Source organism: Zeugodacus cucurbitae, chromosome 2 (genome assembly GCF_028554725.1).
Source record: "Zeugodacus cucurbitae isolate PBARC_wt_2022May chromosome 2, idZeuCucr1.2, whole genome shotgun sequence".
Lineage (NCBI taxonomy): Eukaryota > Metazoa > Arthropoda > Insecta > Diptera > Tephritidae > Zeugodacus > Zeugodacus cucurbitae.
In genome coordinates this window covers 63628520-63648411 of record NC_071667.1, presented here as the reverse complement: position 1 = coordinate 63648411, position 19892 = coordinate 63628520, and the positions used below count along the sequence as shown (strand labels likewise).

The following is a 19892-nucleotide window of genomic DNA, read 5'->3' as shown; positions in this document are numbered from 1 at the left end:
TATACAACACATTAAAATTCTTCATTATTTATTTATTTTATTATGTGGATCGCCTAATGTGCGGTACGGAATAGCCTAATTATAAAAAAATTTTGTTCAAATAATGGTTGTATGTATCACACTGACAAAAAAAGAGTTAGTTATGGGGTTATATATGTATATGTAAATGATGACGAGTGGAGTTGAATCCGCTTATCTGTCCGTCCATCTGTGCAAGCGATAACTTGAGTAAAAATTTAATGAAGCTTGGTACACATATTCCTTGGCACCATGAGAAGATTGGTATTGCAAATGAGCGAAATCGAGACCGTTGCCATGCCCTCAATATGGCGAAAATCGAAAACATATAAACTACCATAACTAAGCCATAAAAAAATGTGTACTAAGGATCGCACTAGGAATGGGCATATTTGGAGGTAAATTGTTTGGGAAAGTGGGCGTGGCCGCGCCCCTACTAAGTTCTTTGTACATATATCGTAAACAACTAAAGCTATATCAACCGATTTCTCCAGAGTCCTTTCCTTTATGCACTTCCTTATACAGCCTAAATGAATGAAATCGGAAACCAGAAACCTTAAATTTTATGCTAAACATGGTATAGAAGAACTGCTTATATCTATACCAAATTTTAAATGGGCGTGGCTCCGCCCACTCATGGGTCAAAATCTCAGTTTCAAAAAAGGTCCTTGCGGTGACTGTCATAAGTCCTTGGAAAATCATCTAAAATCAATCGGATGAGAAAAATTAGTTTTACAAATTGATAATCAAATAAAAAAATGGATAATCAATTTCAAAAATTAGCAAAATGGGGGCCTCAGGAACTTTTTTCTAGATTATCAGGAAAAAATTAATTGGTTTAAAAAAATGGAAATTCAAAAAATTCTTCGATCAGGCCTGAGTTTATTATGTATTCTAAAAGCTGTATAAATTTCATTAAAATCTACTGAGCACTTAACGAAAATGCAAAAAAATTGATTTTTTTGAAAATCCTGACTACCCCTAACCCTTAATGCAGTTTAAAATGAGCTGAAGAAATTATATTGTGGATGCCTCCATTTTGAAAGAATTTTGTTTCAATTAAAATAAAAAAAAATATTTTCGTATTTATTCTGATTCAACTGTTTTGCGTAAGAAATTCCTACTGGGTATTTTAATTGATCGTGTACAATTTGAGGGATGCTGCCTACTCTTGTAGTGAAGACACCAATGTAACAGCTTTGAAAGCACTCGACTATTTTAGTCGGGACACATTAACAATTTTATCGTTACAATTTTGGAGTCACTGTGTAAATGTTGTTGCTGTTGCTAGCAAGATTCTTCTGGTTATTAAATGACTTTTAATTTATTGCTGTTTCTACTTCCAAAGTAATGTTAAATTCGATTTGCTTATTCAAGAAATCAATGTTGGGTGGGTGGGTTTTTTATCCTTGTCGCCAGTTTTGCTGCTCACGTACCAACATTATTTCTGGTTTGAAGTCTTTCTTGAAATGAATATTGTTTATTTATTTTATATATTGTTGGGAGTTAATGTTAATTTATCGTTTTTTATAAATAATTTACAACAAATTCGCATTTTAACATATCCGTCAAAATGACAGAGCAAGATGAGGAAGCAAATTGTGGCACAAAATCCGCAGTAGATAAGAACATAAGCTTCGAAATTAACAAGATAATAAAAAACGTTTTTATTTTCACTTTCATTTGTGTTTTTTTATCACGCAGATAGCACCACGAAGATATAGTTTAGTTTAGTTGAGACAATAATACAAAGAAAAAAGTAAGGAAGGGCTAAGTTCGGGTGATATCGAACATAAATCCCTCAGATGTTTTGAAGAAATTCAGAGGGAATATTTTTCTTCTAATAATATGTCTATGTGCCAAAAATGTATGAAATCGGCTCAGAACTTCACCTAGCTCCCTATACCTATTAGTAGGGTTTCCAACTTTCAATGGACTTTATACCATATATATATGAAGAATATGCGGGTCAAATTGTGTGTTATCTTAATAAAATTAAATAAATAAATTGCGAGAGTATAAAATGTTCGGTGACACTCGAACTCAGCCCTACCTTACTTATTTATACTCATGTTATCCGTTGCATGGAGAGACGGGCAGACCTTCGAATTACATATCTAATCTCCCCCTGATCATAACCTTATATCTCAATCGTTTAGTTTTATGACTTACAAACAATCTTTATGTGAAGAAAACTATAATACTATCTCAGCAACTTTGTTGCGAGAGTATACAAAATGGATATAATAAGGCCAATAAGGCAATCATAAAGTTTTGAACTATAAGCCTAAGGCAAATAAAACAATTAGGGCACTAACAAGTTTTCATAAAGTTAAAAGTCATAAATGAAAATGTTAAAAAAAAAATTATAATTTTGTTGTGATAAATCTGAAAAAAAAACTGATTGACCAAAAAAAATGTTTTCAATATACAACCAACAGAATTCGCTGAGTCGTAATTCTAAACAATAGCAACAATTTTTTTAAACCAGTGTAAACGTTTAAAACTTTATGATTCTACAACACTTTATGACAACTTGTGAGTACCCTAAATGTGTTTCAGACTTCTTAAATTGTCAATGATAATTATTTTATTGAGCACCACTGATATGCGTCAATGTTGTGGAAAAATAGACTATCAGCAAACATATAAATTTATTATTTTATTATTTATTTATGCGGGATTATATTTTGGGATGCTTTATAGTGGAAACTTACACCCTATTGTGTATCTATACTAGCCCCGACTATAGCCTACAGGCTACCGTAGGCCAAAGACTACATTTTGACAGGCTACTGATCGCCAGTCGCCATTTTGTTTTTTGGGAAAAAACGGACAGACCGGTGCTCGCCGGGAGCAACGCAGGCTACTACTCCTACGTCCATTACACACTCCCTGACCAAGGACAGAAGTGTATCAGTACACTAACAGGGACACCTCGGCAGAGCAGGCTCATCACCCTTTTAATCTCACCAGCGGAGACGTCGCTGTCGTTGTCGAGACTTCTAGGGACTCCCACTGCGCCGTGCAGTATATCGGTCAGATTATTAAATCAGCCGCACCTAACATGGTGGAACCATGGAAGCCGCCCATTTTGGATCCGTCGCGTCTGGGTTTTTGAATTACTCAACATGGCCAAGTATGTTGAGGGGGAAACCTAATTATAAGAGGCGGTGTCGGTTCGCCACTGTCACATGAACATCATCGGGGTTACTGGCTTTTTTACCGACTCCTCCACTCCTGTCGCTCATCGTCGGCGATCGCAACTAACCTGCTACTACAGGCCGTCCGGCTATCCGCGACCTGCCGACCTGCCGACCCTTCCGGCAGCTTTGAGCTCAGCTATGGTGTAAGTCCCACCGGGTATGCTTGACTGAATGTAAGTTCATATACATTTCATTACTCTTAAAACAGTTTACAGCCCCTATTGTCTCAATGGTAACAAAATGTTTGTCTATACAAAGAAATGCTACAACACCTGTGACAGATGAGACGCATGCGGTATAAGTGTGTGTATGTATGTGTGTGTGTGCGAGAGACAATTAAATATTTAGCCATTTCATCAACAGCCCTTTCATCATCAACTCCTCCCTTAGCATGTTTTAACGGCTCTGCGCAGTTTGCTTAGTGAACACAGCGGTGCTCAGCATGACAATAGTTTAAATAAAGAGCACGAGGAGCGCTTATTTGCTCGCAGCTTCAACTGTATAAGTAGGCAAATAAGAAAAGCACAACTGCAACAAAACAGTATCTATCATTTTATATTCAAATGTATGTATATATGTTAAAAAATAGGAGAAACAACTTATTTGTTCCAAGAAATTTTTAACGCAAATGCTGAGCTGAAAATACACAAAAAACAATAAGCGTATAATGAAATATTTCTTTGGAGGCTTTTTCAGTTGTCGCTGTGTAGGTGCTGACTAATTGTACATGTGTTTGTTTGAGAGTACGGTAGTTGGATATATGCTCTATTATAACGCGTATGTGGCAGTGACGCTATTTAAAATTTATAAAGCTATCAGATTCGGCAGTTATTGCAGGTATGTCGCTCGGTAGTGAATGAAATTATTTCACTTGAATAGTGCGCGTTAATTAACTTGATGTTTACACTGCCGAGAAAGATCTATCGAGGCGCAATCCACGTGTTAAAGTGATACTATGAGGCTACTTTGAAGTACTTCGAGATTACGGGCAACTAATTCTAAAGTGTTTAAATTTTTACACTGCCAACAAACCATGCGAGTGAGTGCATTGAGGCTCTGAAAAGCTCAAACTCCTTCCGTTCTTTAATATACGGAAATTAAATAATTGTTTAATTGTTTTGGTATCAGTGAAATAAATATTTAAAAAAAATATTGCAAGAATATACTACATATTTACTCATCTATTGATAAAAAAGTAAGCAGTAAAAGTAAGTGAAAATATTTGGTTTAACGATCCGAAAAATCATGATATGATTCTAAAGATTCAAAAGCAAGCAATTGCAAATTCGTCTTCGGTCCACAAATAGCGAAAATTAGGCAGACGTTCCACGTAGCAGTCAGTTTCTAGAGAGTTTTTCTCACTGAGTATCACCGTTAAGTATAATGTGAAACTAATTGTATGTGGAACGTGAAATCCTGAAAATATTATATTAGAGAACTTATAAAAAAATATTAAATTTTTAATATCGATATTATAGCGTATCATTTTCAAGACTCTTAAAACTGATCTATTAAGGCTAAAGGTATAATTTGGCAATTTTCTTGAAAGTTCATGGAAAAATCAAATCACTGTTATAATGTTTGAAGGCCTAACGAACTCTCTTCTATGCTACATATGTAAAAGCTCATTTGCTACTGACCTGAAATATCTGTGCTTTATTTCGACCATTTCGGTGTTAATTAAATGAATTCAAAATGGATTTCATACCAAACTCGGTTCCACTCACCGATGTTCCACAGCAATGTCAAGTGGTATTTCATTTGTCAGAGAGGACTCATTACTTTATCGAACAACTTCAGTACTTCTCTGTGGTATTTACATGAAGAACATATTCGTCTACGCAGAAGCTCTGTGCACAATTGACGAACACTAAACGTATGCATCTATATGTATCTATGTGTTGGTGTGTGTATGTGTGGTTTAAATTCCATGTAAATAACCTGGAGCACAAACGCAAACAAGACTGCCCGGAGCCAAGAGTCAGCAGGCAGTCAAACTATGCCATTATCTAATAAACTTTCAAACGTTGTACTACTACTATTCTTCAATTCCTTGCTGTTCAGCAACAACAACGCCAACAAACATTTGACCGACAACAACACGCTAAATATTTGACCACAATGGGAAAAGCACTCTAAACACTTTGGCAGCTCTTTCCTGAGGATTTAAGGATGCAATGCTACTGCATTACTGTTATAAATACATATTATTATTGTTTTTGTTTTTTTCTATCAAGGAAAATCGAGTCGAATTAAAACAAAAACAATATGCCTATATAACAAAAGAAAGGGGCAATGGAGGTACAACAGAGAGAGAGGGAGTGAAGCGCGGCGTAATGCAGTGTTGTGGAGTGAAATTCAATTACACTAGAATTGTTGAAGATTTATGTTTTGATTTGCTTGCTTGCACAACAACGCCAACGAATGGAATATTCGTCGAAAGAATAGAGTGAAAAAACGCAAATCCTACGCTTGGCAGCCGCACGTACAAACATAAATAGTTGAGAGGAATACTCAAAGTTAGCTGTGGTGTACGGCATGGGTCGAGAAGGCAGCAGTGACAGCTGCAATATGCATGCCACACAATAGTCAAGGTGGTCGACGGCAGTGTTTCAGCACTCGAAAGCCAAAGTGAAGGTGTGGCGAGGAGAAGGCAGTTAGACACGTCTGTGGCCAGAGTAAAGTGTGCTAAATGCATATGCCTTGTGTTCCACTGTGGCACCTTGCTTGATGTGGCACTGTTGGACGCCATCCAGCACACTGCCAAGCACTGTGCGATCAGCCAATTGGCCAACCTGCCTATAAACTATTCGAAGCGGCAACAAAACAAAAAGAAGAAAACAAAAATAAAACAATAGAGAAAAAGGATTAAGTTTCTGTGTCTCTCAGAAAGTATATAGATATTTACCTATTTTTGTACTAGTTGATTTTACTATTATAATTTAACCTTTAGTTGATATAAATTCACTACATTCGTAGTAATATTGTTTTCCTGCAAATCTTATCAAAATACTTATTTATTAATATGTATAAAATTTTTATTGTTTACTAAAATTGTATATATATTTAAATCTCCTTTCTTTCTTTATTTTCAGTTCTTGTTCTATTTTCCAACACACTAAATAAATCAGTTTCACACACAAAATGGCTAAAGAACTGCACACACTTGGCTGGGACTACTTCATGTTTGTGGTCTTCATTTTGATCACCGTATTCGCACCGCTCTGGAAACGTCTGTTTGGCAAGAAGAAAGACCGCGGCAAAGCCGACTATGTCTTTGCCACCGGCGGCATATCAATTGTGGCGATTATGTTATCAATTGCACGCGGCACGCTTAACATACGCAACATACTAGGTGAGTCTAAACAAATTAATGTTAATTGAGTTTATTTCAAATTCAATTAAAGCGCGCTAATGTTCTATGCCTTGCGCCATTCAAAAGAACTGGTTAGTAGAAAGTTAATTGAATTTGTGGGAAATTATTGAAAATGTTAATGAGCACAATGAATAATTTATATAAGTAATAATATGCAAGCGGTCGCAATGCAAACCGTATCAAGTAATTAAGTCCACTGACTTAAAGCGAATTAAAGTATTTCTAACGAATTTTATAATACAAATTTTAAAAGCAGATCCTTGTTTGTACATTCATATATCCATGATATTTTTATCGCTTTTTGCCACACACTCAACAATATATTGTAATGTTAACAAATAGACAAATGTGTCCAATATGTCTTTGGGATTTTGAATATTAAGTATCGAAGGTCACATATGAAGTCCTCTAAATCTAAGTGGACACATGTTAGCCTTAAGAATGCTTCCAGAAGACTTTCCCAGCACCTAGCCGGATTGTTTAATTTACACACACATACACAGAGCTATGCGTGCGCTTGACATTCGAGAGATTACAAGCATATTTTGAAAATTGATGAATTACCCAGCGCTCAGGTGGACTTATTTAATTTTTATTTGCCAAAGCCACTGTCTCACCAGCTTCCACATTTTTTTAATTTTTTTTTTTAGAATCTTCCTCTTATACAGTAACTAGGATATTGAATTTGTATTTGTATTTATGTAGTCAAATGCTTATTTATAATATTGTTCAACTTATTGCCTTACCCAGGTTATCCCAATGAGCTGTTTTATCGTGGCTCCGGCATGTGGGAGAGCATCTACGGCATGGTCAGCGCTTATCCCATTGTGTGTTTCGTATTTGTGCCAGTTTACTTTAATTTGGGCATAACGTCCATCTACCAGTACTTAGATTTAAGGTAAGTCGTTGCGCTGAAGCTTTTGTATAATCTATTTACTTTTTTGCTTTTGCCCTCTATTTGGTATTGACACTTGCCTCACATGAGCATAATAGAGTCGGTAGCAATAAAGTACTCGCACTTAGAAGAAATAATTTTCTGTCGATATAGCGTGTTCACGAGGTTGAGGGGAATATTTTATACCAATATTATTTTTAAGTCTTAATGCGAATTCTTTTCACATTACACTTTAAACATAAACTCGAATGGACAACAACAAGTTAATTGACGAAAATTATCTGGCACTGCCGCGTAATACTTAATTTCGCGCAGCAAATTATCAATTAATGTCACTCATACGACAAGGTGTACAACATAACCATAATGCAGATACATATATACACATGCGTGCATTATTTACAGGCAAAACGCCTACAGAACTTTAATTAATTGACACAAACGTTTACGGAAAGGTTGTGCAAACTGTTGATATGCGATAGAAGTCAGGTAAGTATGTGTGTGTGTGAATGTGTTTACTTGCATATTTTATGCATTGTACGCGCTTTTTACCAGCTGCAGCGCGCTACAATGACATTTACGCATATGAAATTAATATTAAAAACATTGCCCAGCATAGATAATATTTTCGCATTAAGCTTTTTAATTGCAACATCTGCTTGGTTCGGCGTGCGCGGCTTTAAATTTTCCAGCAAATGCGCGCTTTAATGCTCAATTGTTGTCTGGCAAGTGCGCGCCTGACTACACTCGAGCGCCAGGAGTGTGCACTCAGGGCGCCGTGTATTGCGCATTTCGTATTCGCATTTTGCGGTAAACTGCCTGCGGTCGTAAACAAATTATTATACTATGTCGTAGTCGTGGTTAAATATTACTTGGCGTCATCAACGGCACACATACACATACACATTCAATGGATGGTTAATATGCATGCTGAGGCGCTTCTGCACAAATTGGTTGCATATATTAATGATGGCGAGTGCGAAAGTGGCATTCCAGCAAATATGACAACATGAAATGCCTGTCTGATCGATGAGATGAAATTGGTAGAAAAAAACGAAGAATGAATAGAAAAAAACAAGTAAATAATATAAAACACGATAAAAATGTTTGCCGCAACAAATTGCGAAATGGCAGAGACAATGTTAGCAATTTATGGCCAACACATACAGAATATTACAAGCATATATGTAACAGTATGTGTGTACAGTAATTTGCATATGAATCCACTTACATCGCTGAAGTGAAGCAATGAAAGGAAATTTCCAGTTGATAACCAGAAATTCCTCTCCGAAATGCAAAAGACGAAAAATCATATAAATTTGACCAATTAAAGAGCACGCTTCCAATAATCTTAATACCAAAAACGAATGGGGTTTTCTATTTATTTCAAAATATGTAATTGGACTGGTATATTTCCTACCAAACTTTGACAATTTTTCTCTCGTATAAACCAACAAATGAAACAAGTAAGGAGGCGCTAAGTTCGTGTGTAACCGAACATTTTACACTCTCACAATTTATTTATTTAATTTTATTAATATAACACACAATTTGACCTACATACTCTGCATATATATGGTATAAAGTCCATTGAATGTTTGAAAATCTTTATATTAAGTATATGGGTGCAAGATGAAATTATGGCCCGATTTCACGCATTTTTGACACAGAGATATAGATACCATTAGATGAAAAGCATTCCCTCTGAATTTCTTCAAAATATTTGAAAGAATTACCAGTATTTTCAGTAAATTATTTAGAAGCACTGAGGTCCTCATGTTAAATATATGGGGCCTTGAAAATTTATGGTCCGATTTCGGCGATTCTTATAAGGTCGATATCGATAAAAATCATATTCGTATGAAACATAAAGTTATTGCTTTGGAATATAATTGTTTTTGTAATGGCAAACATTTAAAAAAGGAATTTTTTATTAAACCACTTAAGTTATTCCCGCAGATTTGCACTGTGCAAGGGTGCAGTGGGGACAAGAGTGTTATGAGCGCTCATAAAAGAATTTTACGCACTTAACATAGTTTGAGTGCTCGTAACCATTCTAGAAGTGCATTCTTATTGTTGCAACTGTTGTTGCTTAATTAAAAGAATCGTGCGCATAAACGAGGAAGCGGCAGTCTAAAAAAAAAACATAGTGTTGTAATAAAAACTGCAGCGCAAACAAGGTGTGACGCCGCCCCGTGGTAATAGAGTAGGTGAAAAATATATAAAACCAAAACAAAAATAATATAAAATGAAATGGGAACAGTGCCATAAAAACTGTGGAAGTAGTGAAATGCCAGCGCTTTAGCTACCAATCGCGAGTAAATGGCTTTGAAGATATGAAAAAGTCAGTATTTCGGCTTATAAAATCAAATTGCAAAAGCCGCGTTGAAAATGTACCGTAAAAACCGAAATTTATTTAAAACTTTAATAAGATTGCCGCCATTACCACCACCCATTGATGTTGTTGCTCACATTTACTCATTGAATTTAATTTAATTAAGGTACCGTTATACAAACACACATACATGCACACTAAAAAAAGGCATTAGACAATTTATTGCAATCACTGCGATTTGCATAACCTTTTTTAATTGCACCGAAAAAAAGACAAAGCTGTAATATTTTTTTTCATATGTAATTCTCTCTCTTTTTTGTAGATTTAAAAGTCGACTGGTTCGCTGCCTCGCTTCCGGCCTCTACATTTTTCGGCAAATTTTCTTCCTCGGCATTACCGTTTACACACCGAGCGTCGCGTTATCGACCGTAATAGGCATTCCCTATTGGGCATCCATTGTGGGCATGGCTGTGATTTGCATATTTTTCACCATAGTGGTAAGTTCAACAGTAACAATGTCTTGATGTATGTGCGTGTAAATTGACCAACGACCAAATATTATGCAATAATGTGTGGTCCCTTAGGGGTATGTATGTATGCATGTGTGTGTGTGCCTGACCCGAAAAAATAATACGTGGATGGATCAAAATCCAGAAATGAAGAAGTAATGATTTGTTCATCTATTTCGATCTTTAAAAGAGCAATAATGACGTTTTCGTTAAAGGATAAAACGTAACGGCTAATCACTACTATTAATTGTAATTCTTTTGTTTTCAATAAACCAGTGTTTTGTCACTAAAATTTAGCACAGAGCATCACACTAGGGAGGCACAAATTTGGGTGTAATTTTTGGCGAAAAGTGGGCGTGGCAATGCCCAAAAATTAGTTTAGCGCTCCATAACTTTAGCTGCTAAACGTCGATCCGACTTTAGCTTTCTAGCCGGGTTTTTTCCGGGGTTTGTTGGTACTTCTCGAGGCCGTGGTGGCTCCCATAACGCGATTCCGCCGCGTACTCGTACGACCACCTTGTTGGAGCCGGCGGGTTTCCGCCAACTACCCCCGTCCGTCTGTCCGTAACTGCCCCTGGGACAGAGGCCTCACCGACCTTTTTGGCGCCCTTGGAGGGTTTCGATTTCGTCACCTTGGGTACTACGCCCACCCGGAGCGGATGGAGAGCTGAGAGTCGATTCCGACCCTCCTATACCTTCCGCTGTCCTTTCACTGTCTTGTTGTGTACTGTTGTATTTGTTAGTATTCATTCTATATGGGTCCCCACTCATGAAATGTTTTAAATGAACGTCGCCCTCTTTGGGTCAACACCTTGAACTAATTACTCGACCAATATTGATATTTTTGACGAAATCGGTTCACAACCATGCCTAATTCTCGTATAACTCAACTCGGACTATAACTTTTCAAGACCCCGGACATCGGACATAAAAGACTCAGTGCCTAAGCGTAATTTTTCACCGAAAATATCGTTAAATCTCTCAGTTATTTTAATGAAATTCAAAGTGAATCTTTTTCTTCTAATATTCTGTGTCTGTACCAAAAATGGTTAAAATCGGGTCATAACTTCCGCTAGCTCCCATATACCTAATTATAGGTTTTTCAAAAATACTGCGGGTTTTATACCGCATATATCGGTAAATATGTGAGATATCTTAGAAAAATTAAGTGAGTGTATAGGAATGGTGATGAAAATGAGTGAAATCGGTTCAGGAATCACCGCAGCCCTCATATACTATATATGATGATTTTCGTAGTTCTTTGAAGTTGTAGATAATTTCGTCTACCTGGGAACAAGCATTAATGACAGCAATACCAATGTTAGCCTGGAAATCCAGCGCAGAATCACTCTTGCCAACAGGTGCTACTATGGACTAAGTAGGCAATTGAAAAGTAAAGTCCTCCCTCAACGAACAAAAACCAAACTCTACAAGTCTCTCATCATTCCCGTCCTACTTTACGGCGCAGAAGCGTGGACGATGTCAATATCCGATGAGACGGCACTAGGAGTTTTCGAGAGAAAAGTTTTGCGGAAGATTTATGGTCCCTTAAACATTGGCAACGGCGAATACCGCAGACGATGGAACGATGAGCTGTATGTGTTATTCGACGACATAGACATAGTCCAGCGAATAAAAAGACAGCGGCTACGCTGGCTAGGTCATGTTGTTCGAATAGATGAAAGTGCTCCAGCTCTGAAAGTATTCAATGCAGTACCCGCTGGTGGAAGCCGAGGAAGAGGGAGACCTCCACTACGACGGAAGGACCAGGTGGAGAGGGACCTGGCTTCGCTTGTTATAACCAATTGGCGCCAAACTGCCAGAAGGAGGGAGACGTGGCGCGCTGTTTTGGACTCGGCTATAACCGCGTAAGTGGTGTCTACGCCAGTCAAGAAGAAGAAGATGATTTTCGTTATTCTAATGGACTTTATGCCGAATATGTGGGACTTTTTTTGTGATAAAATTATACAAAATAAAAAATAAATAATTTTGACCACAAGAAAACAGTATTTTATTCGCACAAAAAAGAACTTGAATAAGCTAAAGCTTTGTCTAACTAATTGTAATGTGCGGACTAAAACGTTGCCTTTATAGTCTCGATTTGATAATATTATAGATTAAAAAATAAAAACAATACGAGACTACAACAACAATGGACTGTGCTCTAAGATACGTCACACGTGTGTGTATGTATATACAAACATAAATACTGAAACGTGTATAAAGATGAGCTGTCATCATTAATTTACTTTTAACCTTTCTGGGACCTCCCCCGGATTTCTCTCATTTCATGAATAACCCTTCATTGAGCGCAATAATGTTGCTTAATTCACATTTGTTTATGAATAAAAAATATCGATAAACAAAGAGATTCGTAGTGAGTTTATTATCAATTGAACGTTTCATATGTTCAATGCGTTCCGGGTGACATGCAACAACTCTGGCGACTATATGAAAATTGCGCAAATGGCAAGCGGATTTGAAAAATCGCTAACTACACACGTGTATATGTACATACATATGTCGGCATGTAATTTACTAGAGTTTTAAAGCAGACGCTCGGGAAATTGCAGATGCTTTTGGTTAGAAGCACACACGCGCATATTACTCATACGCCCGTGCGTACTTTGTTTTTAATGAATAAACTCAAAAACTACTGCGCCGATTTCAAAAATTATTTCACCATTTGAAAGCTACATTCACCTCGAGTAACATGGGCTTTATTCATTGCTAGAATCTAAACTTTCTGGAAATAGTTCCCAGGGTAACAAAAAGACTCCAGAGAATCTTAAACTGAAACTGAAAATGGTCAAAATATGAGAAATATACATGTATCACGTGATAAGGGTCACTCAAAAATGTAAACAAAAATATCACGTGACCTTGTAACTACACCACGTGATCAGGGTGGGGTCATTGACCTCACTCAAAAATGTAAACAAAAATAACACGTGACCTTGATGTGACATCACGTGATCAGGGTGGGGTCAATGACCTCACTCTAAAATGTAAACAAAAATAACACGTGACCTTGATGTGACATCACGTGATCTGGACGGGGTCATTGACCTGTAAACAAAAATATCACGTGATCTTGAAATGTCATCACGTGATGGAAAATATCGCGATATAAGGTTACCGGAGCCGGAAGTGGGGCATCCGGAAACGGATATGGATAATGATATTGTCGGAACCGGAAATGGGGTGGCTGAATATTGGTCACTGGAACTGGGAGTGGGGCATCTGGAAACGAAATGAGCCAACTGAAACCAGATATGGGATAATGGTGTAAAGTTTTATTCCGCTATCTTCATCGGACACAAAGCATATGTGAAAGAATATGGTATATAATTACCAGAGTAGCAAAGTAGACTCAAAAAATGTTTTTTCGAAGTATATTTAAATTTGTTATGTGGTGAATCGAAAAGTTTGAACTTTAGTGGTCGGTTGTGCTATGTACCAAATTTTTATTGTAAATGTTAACTTGATAAGAAATTCATTATAATTGTTTTACTTAAGTCTTAACATTTTTACTTTCATCCACAGGGTGGTTTGAAAGCAGCTATTAATGCCGATGTCATACAAATTGGTGAGTATTTGTTTAGCTTAAGTTCCATGCTTAAATAATTTTCTAAAACTTTACTTCAAATTTCTTCAATTTATATTTCTAATTTTTTACCGTTTATTCATTTCTTTACATATTTACATATTTCCTTTGCTTGGCCCATTGACAATTTTGAATTACATTAACAGTCACGGTGATTGTGGTGACATTAGTTATCATTGTGAAAGGCATCTTGGTCAGTGGCGGCATTCAGAACGTCTACGAAGCGAATCGGGATAATGGTGAGTAAAATATATTATTTCATTTCATTTAATAGAGTGGATTACGTTGTTAAATTTGAGGAGATTAATACGATATTTTACACGCTAATTCCCTAATAAAGTAGGGAACCATTTTTTCACACATGTTTAAAACATATTTTTTAACTCTACATACATGACGCAGCAAAGCTCAGCATTAGCCTCTCATTGGCACATTAATATAGCTTTTAATAGGTGCATCATATTAAATTTACTTTATTCAATTATCAAACGCTACTGCAATAAATATTTATTCGAACATTATGCCATATTAACACCCCCGTCGTTTCCGACGTCGGGCAACCGCAACCCAATTCACAAGCTTCCGCTGTCGAAGCTTCATTTTACGCTTGCGGAATACGCTAGGGGACCCTTTGGTTCATCGACTGCCTCGGAGTGCTATTTATTTTATTCGGAGCTGTTTGTAATTTCTTTGACACATCATTTTTCGTAACTCTACGTAGACGCAACAAACCGCAAACGGCAATTGCCAGCTGTTTAAAGCCGAAACACGGCAGCCTTCCATCACCCCCCACCACACGTACTGTCATTGAGTAAATGCGCCAATTTATTCATATTGAATGCCGTTATACATTATGATGAATGGGTATGGGTGGTATCAATCATTGTGTTACCACGCGCGCCCACACATGTATGTATGTATGTATGTAATTTGCAATCCGAAGATCTGATTGAAGTAAAGCAATGACTTAAAACGAAATGAAACGATGCGAAAATTGATGCCAAAGAAGAAATATTCAGCAGCAGCAATCTTTAAAGAACCGTCCGTATGTTTGGGGAATTATTCAATTTTTTCGTCGATATGCCCCTCTAAGCGTTGTTTTAGGCCAGGCCAATTATTTGTGAAAATCAGAGTTTTATGTGCCATATTTTATGTCACATCTGTCTTTGGCATTCACCTGTAAATGATTATGAAAAGTGTTATATAAGGATTTCATCAAATTCAAAAAACCCAAATACCTTTAGTTAAATTGTGTTTATCCCTTTCTTCCAAGGTATAATTTTGGTTTTGAGGCACGAAAGGGATTCTAAATAACAAAGTTTCTGGGTTGGACTACTGAAAATCCAAGCTGGATAGATTAGATGCTATCCTCTTAAAAAGAAACATAAAATGATCATAAAATACAACCTTTGTGGGAACAATATTTGAATAGTGATATCTCAAAGTTCCTTGGATCAAAGATAGTTCACCGAGCCGACATCAGTGACAAGTCACGTCGTAGCAAAGAGCCAAACGATGTTTTTTAAGGATTTCGACAACATCTTAAAGGCTTATAAACGCAATTAAGTTAGGTAACAATTAGATCTCACACAATTAGATGACACAATGATTCTACAGAATCGTACTTCATATAGTTAATAAATTGTGGTTAGTGGTAATGTGAAGACAAGCTGCGTGAATCTGATAATAATCTAGGAATCTAGGAAAGAAATAAAATATCTTCCTTACTAAATTTATTGTTGTTATTGTGAGATTTATCTACTACGAAGAAAGATTAACGCAGTGGCTGAGTTGTACTCAATGCCTGCATGTTTCAGTAGGATTCGGAATAATCCTACCGCTAGGTGTTGCTCCAGTAACCGATCTAAGGATGTTTTGATCGAATTTTTCTGGTGATATAGAACTGATACGTGTGGTTATATGTGTATTGTTTCCCAAACTCTGCTCTTTACTTAGAGTTTACGACTATTCAACCGCTATAATTGGCATAGGAAAATTGATTTTTTTAACTTGAATAATATTCTTATATTTATACCACTACTCTTTAATTATTTTACTCTCATTCACAGGTCGTTTAAAATTCTTTAACTTCACCGGCGACATGACCGTGCGCGTAGACACGACCTCCGCATGGTTTGGTAAATTGTTCTTGTCCTTGTCACAATTCGGTTGCCAACAACAATTCATGCAGCGTTATGTTTCACTGAAATCCATGAGTCAGGTGCGACGGTAAGTGCCAAACGGCAATTTTTGTTTTCTACAGTTGTACTGTAAATCAAAATGTAAACATACATTTCAATATTTATTATTATCCCTCTTTACAGCGCCATGATGACAAATATACCCATCATCATCGTGTTCTTCTCGCTCCCCTGGTTGGCGGGTATGGTCATCTATGCAACCTATATAAATTGTGATCCATACGCTGAGGGTTATATACACAAACGAGATGAAATTTTGCCATTCTTCGTGGAGGACCAATTGGCCGTAATACCCGGTTTCGTGGGCATTTTCATGGCAATGCTCTTCAACGGTGCCCTGTGGTATGTATGCAAACAAGTACAAGTTATAGATTACATTTTAATTACTCTGCATTTAGTGCCAATTTATGAACACTTAATCACATTTTATTCCTTTGCAATTACTCATAACACGCCTCTCTTATTTATTGTTCTTCCTTTACTCTAACTACGGTGTCTTTTTGTCTGTGCGTCGGCCCAACAGCATGACGGTTTCGAATTTAAACTCAGTAGCTACTGTTTGCTGGGAGGATTTCATCTCGCAAATTCCACAATTCAAGGGACTCAGTGACAAGAAACAGCTTTTCACCATAAAGATTTTAGCCGTCATTTGGGGCTTCATTACAATGGGTATTGCTTTCGGTGTGGGTTCGATGTCCGGCATAATTGAATCAGCGTTGTTGGCATTTTCCGCTACATCTGGCCCATTATTGGCTTGCTTCTTACTTGCCATGCTGGTGCCGATCGCTAATTGGAAGGTAATTATTTTGATACGTATGATAACCAAATTTCACCGTACAACATCATAAGGTTGGCCAGCGGTATTGTGTACGCCGCACTTGTTGATTGATTTTAATTACTTTGCGTAGCAATGCGTGCCAGCCTTACGTTGAACGGTGTGTGAGAGACTCAAGTACATTTTCATTTTGTCTTCTCGCTTCCCTCCTTCCTTAGGGTACCTCCGCTGGCATGATTTCAGCTTGCGCTTTCATACTGTGGATGATGATTGGCAACGCTACTCTCGACAAGAGCGCTCAGAACCCTTTCCTACCCACATCTACAGAGGTACATTCTTTATTTTGAGATCACTTGATTTTTAATGCTAATCTTATATATTTTTTTTTGGTTCCTAGGGCTGCACCAACACAACTTTTACGTCATCTATAACCAAACCATTGGAACTCCAACAATCTTGGCTGATCTCACATTCGCTGCTCAACAATACTTCGCCGCTGGAACAAACAATTACGGCGCCTGAACGGTATTTATAAAATTACTTTCAATTAAATTGTATATAGACAGTAGCTTCACAAGTAGAAGCATTTTTTAAATAATAGTCATCTTCTATTCGCCATTTCGCTGCTCGTTATCTTTGAGCGTTGCTCTCTTGTCAAGTTTGAGAAAGTTGCTGAGATAACAGCGCTTCTAACTTCACTCTGTCTCCACGAAATAATATAATTAAAATATATTTTTTCCCACTCTTTACAGCACCCCGTTGGAAACGTTCTATTCCATCAGTTTCATGTACTACGGTTTCCTCGGTACGGTGATTACTATTGGTGTTGCTGTTATAATCAGTTATCTTACACGTGATCCCAAAGATGCCTACGATGCCAAGCTCCTACATCCGGTTGTGTTGCGTTGGTGCGAACGTTTCTCTGGCGACAAACCCTATATAATCGGTGAAGCCACCAGTGATTTGACCGGAGTGGAGAAAGAAAAAGGCGCAGAAGTAAATTTGGCATTTGATGGACAAACCGAATCGAGTTTTAATATTGACACTAGCAATGAGAACCAGAAACATAATCCCATTGATGTTGTGTTCACCAATGGGCAAAATGGCCACAAAGGATATGGCAGCACTGATGAGCGTAGTCGAGCGAAAGCGACCGAAGTGGAGACACCATCGAGTGGTGGCGAAAATGGCATATACCGTCAGTTCAAGGAGAAAGAGACAGTGTGATATGTGTGGACTTAAGTTAATTTACTTAATATATTAATGATATTATGCTAACGTTATTATCTATATACATACATATACAGTTTATTGTAAGTAAGTTAAAGTTACCAATAACTTAAAAGCTTCTAAACTAACTGGTAATGTGAATTAGAGTATATACACATACAGATATTACTACATATATATGTATATAGACTTAGAAAGATGTATGATGAAGACACTGTGATCATTAATTAATTTGACTAATTGTACTGATGTCAAATTATGTATTCGTTCACATTCGTATTTGTATTTGGTGTTTTAATACAATGCCCTATTTGAAGAATAAATAAAGAATGCAGTTTTAAGCATATAAAGAACTGCTGCATGTGATGTATTCATGTTAAATACAATTTGAAATCAATAATGTTGTGACTGCAGAAAACACTAAAAACAAATTTTTTACGGAAATACTGCCGAGCTAACAGTCCTTAGCGGGAGAAAAAGACGTGTCCATAACAATTCCATGGGCCCGAGTGTCATGAATTGAATATTATGAATCGCTTTTCTCCTTCGTAGATGGGCAGATCAGTGTTAGGATAAAGTAACCACAAAAAAAATATTTAGATTTCAAAACAATTCATCAAAATACAAAATATAAAAGTCAAAAATTGTTAATCAAAGCTTTATAACTAAATTAATAAATACTTTCAATTTCTAAATAAAAATTCAAAAATTACAGCTAATACATGTAATTGTTATATGTGATACCAAGGGAAATGTGCAATTTGATGTATTTTTTAGTATTAATTAACGCAACTTCGCGAAATAAACTTATTAATTCATGATAACAAATATTTTATAATCCAGAAAGAGAGAGTTTTCAATTAAAAGCAATGGGCAATTTAATTTAAGTAAAAATAATTGCATACTTGTTTAATATTTAATTAAAAAATATTTATAACATATACTTATATTGAGCGAATAGTTACCCAACGGAACGTAAATGTGTAAAATGAAATTTGCACTAATGAAATTATGCATATATTATATATTACGTATGCCATAAAGTGCCGACTGTTTTATAAATTCATCTAATTTCGTTTGAAAGAGTTCGGATGTTACAGGAGTCCCTGGATTCCAAAGTGGGTCACGCACGACATACTCCACCCAGATTTTGCTGTACAATTGCTGTAGGAGTTCTTTCACATTCAATGCCGCAGTGTCGGTATATAGCACAAACCTAGTAAAACATTTCAACAGTGAAAGTAATTAATAGTTTTCAACTTAGTTTATTATTTACTTGAGACCAGAAGGTGTTTCCATGTAGTGAAGCGCATATCTGTTTGTTTTGTAGTAAAGAAATCCTTCGCGTGGATCATGTGGAGATATTTTACTGACGAACTTCTTTATTGAAAAGAGCATGCCGTAGGTTAACTTCGCTTCCTGTAAATATGATATATTTATTTATATATTAATAGTATAACAATAAAACACAAAAGCAATCACAACAACAACCTCTTCTCTGCTAACACCAGATTTTTTTGTACGGTTCCATTCGGCATAATAAAGCATAGTGCCGAATTTGTCAAAAATATATAAATGATAAATAGTCATCGCTGAATTAATATACACTGGAATGATTAAATAAATTCTCAACTTGTAAATTGTTTATATTGAAATGACAATTAGAATTGTTATCATCAGCTGTTGGTGTAGCGCTGCCAGCTGCAAACTGGATATTATAACTGTAAAATAGAGTGGCCC

General features: G+C 36.5%; 2 protein-coding genes across 7 annotated transcripts in view; one reads left to right on the top strand and one right to left on the bottom strand.

The window, feature by feature from the left end:
* Slc5a5_1 (sodium-coupled monocarboxylate transporter 1) overlaps positions 1-18513 on the top strand; it is an 89837-nt gene extending 71324 nt beyond the window's left edge. For 3 of the 6 annotated variants that reach the window (XM_054225201.1, XM_011194571.3, XM_011194572.3), the window contains exons 2-12: positions 6320-6579; positions 7351-7498; positions 10153-10327; positions 13886-13928; positions 14093-14185; positions 16016-16175; positions 16271-16489; positions 16671-16944; positions 17141-17251; positions 17320-17447; positions 17675-18513. In XM_054225201.1, coding sequence (XP_054081176.1) covers positions 6369-6579; positions 7351-7498; positions 10153-10327; positions 13886-13928; positions 14093-14185; positions 16016-16175; positions 16271-16489; positions 16671-16944; positions 17141-17251; positions 17320-17447; positions 17675-18149 — 2037 coding nt within the window. In that variant the 5' untranslated portion in view covers positions 6320-6368 and the 3' untranslated portion in view covers positions 18150-18513. Of the gene's footprint in view, positions 1-4027; positions 4264-4301; positions 4433-6319; positions 6580-7350; positions 7499-10152; positions 10328-13885; positions 13929-14092; positions 14186-16015; positions 16176-16270; positions 16490-16670; positions 16945-17140; positions 17252-17319; positions 17448-17674 lie in introns of those variants that run through there. The other 3 variants (XM_011194573.3, XM_054225202.1, XM_029044596.2) reach the window with 3 other exon arrangements.
* A 516-nt stretch (positions 18514-19029) lies between these two features.
* On the bottom strand, positions 19030-19818 carry LOC105218777 (trafficking protein particle complex subunit 1). Its single transcript, XM_011194577.3, has 3 exons — positions 19644-19818; positions 19429-19571; positions 19030-19368 (listed from the first exon to the last, which is right to left on the bottom strand). Exons 1-3 carry the CDS (start codon positions 19740-19742, stop codon positions 19173-19175), a joined length of 438 nt encoding a protein of 145 aa, XP_011192879.1. The 5' UTR covers positions 19743-19818; the 3' UTR covers positions 19030-19172.
* Between the last annotated feature and the right edge of the window lie 74 nt (positions 19819-19892).

What these genes read in the sequence shown, in the direction of transcription:
- LOC105218777 (XM_011194577.3), bottom strand. Translation starts at nt 19,742, where the DNA reads ATGACTATTTATCATTTATATATTTTTGACAAATTCGGCACTATGCTT. An exon ending in CTGGTGTTAGCAGAGAAGAG is followed by an intron (nt 19,572 to 19,643) that starts GTTGTTGTTGTG and finishes TCATATTTACAG; the next exon opens with GAAGCGAAGTTAACCTACGG. An exon ending in GAAACACCTTCTGGTCTCAA is followed by an intron (nt 19,369 to 19,428) that starts GTAAATAATAAA and finishes ATGTTTTACTAG; the next exon opens with GTTTGTGCTATATACCGACA.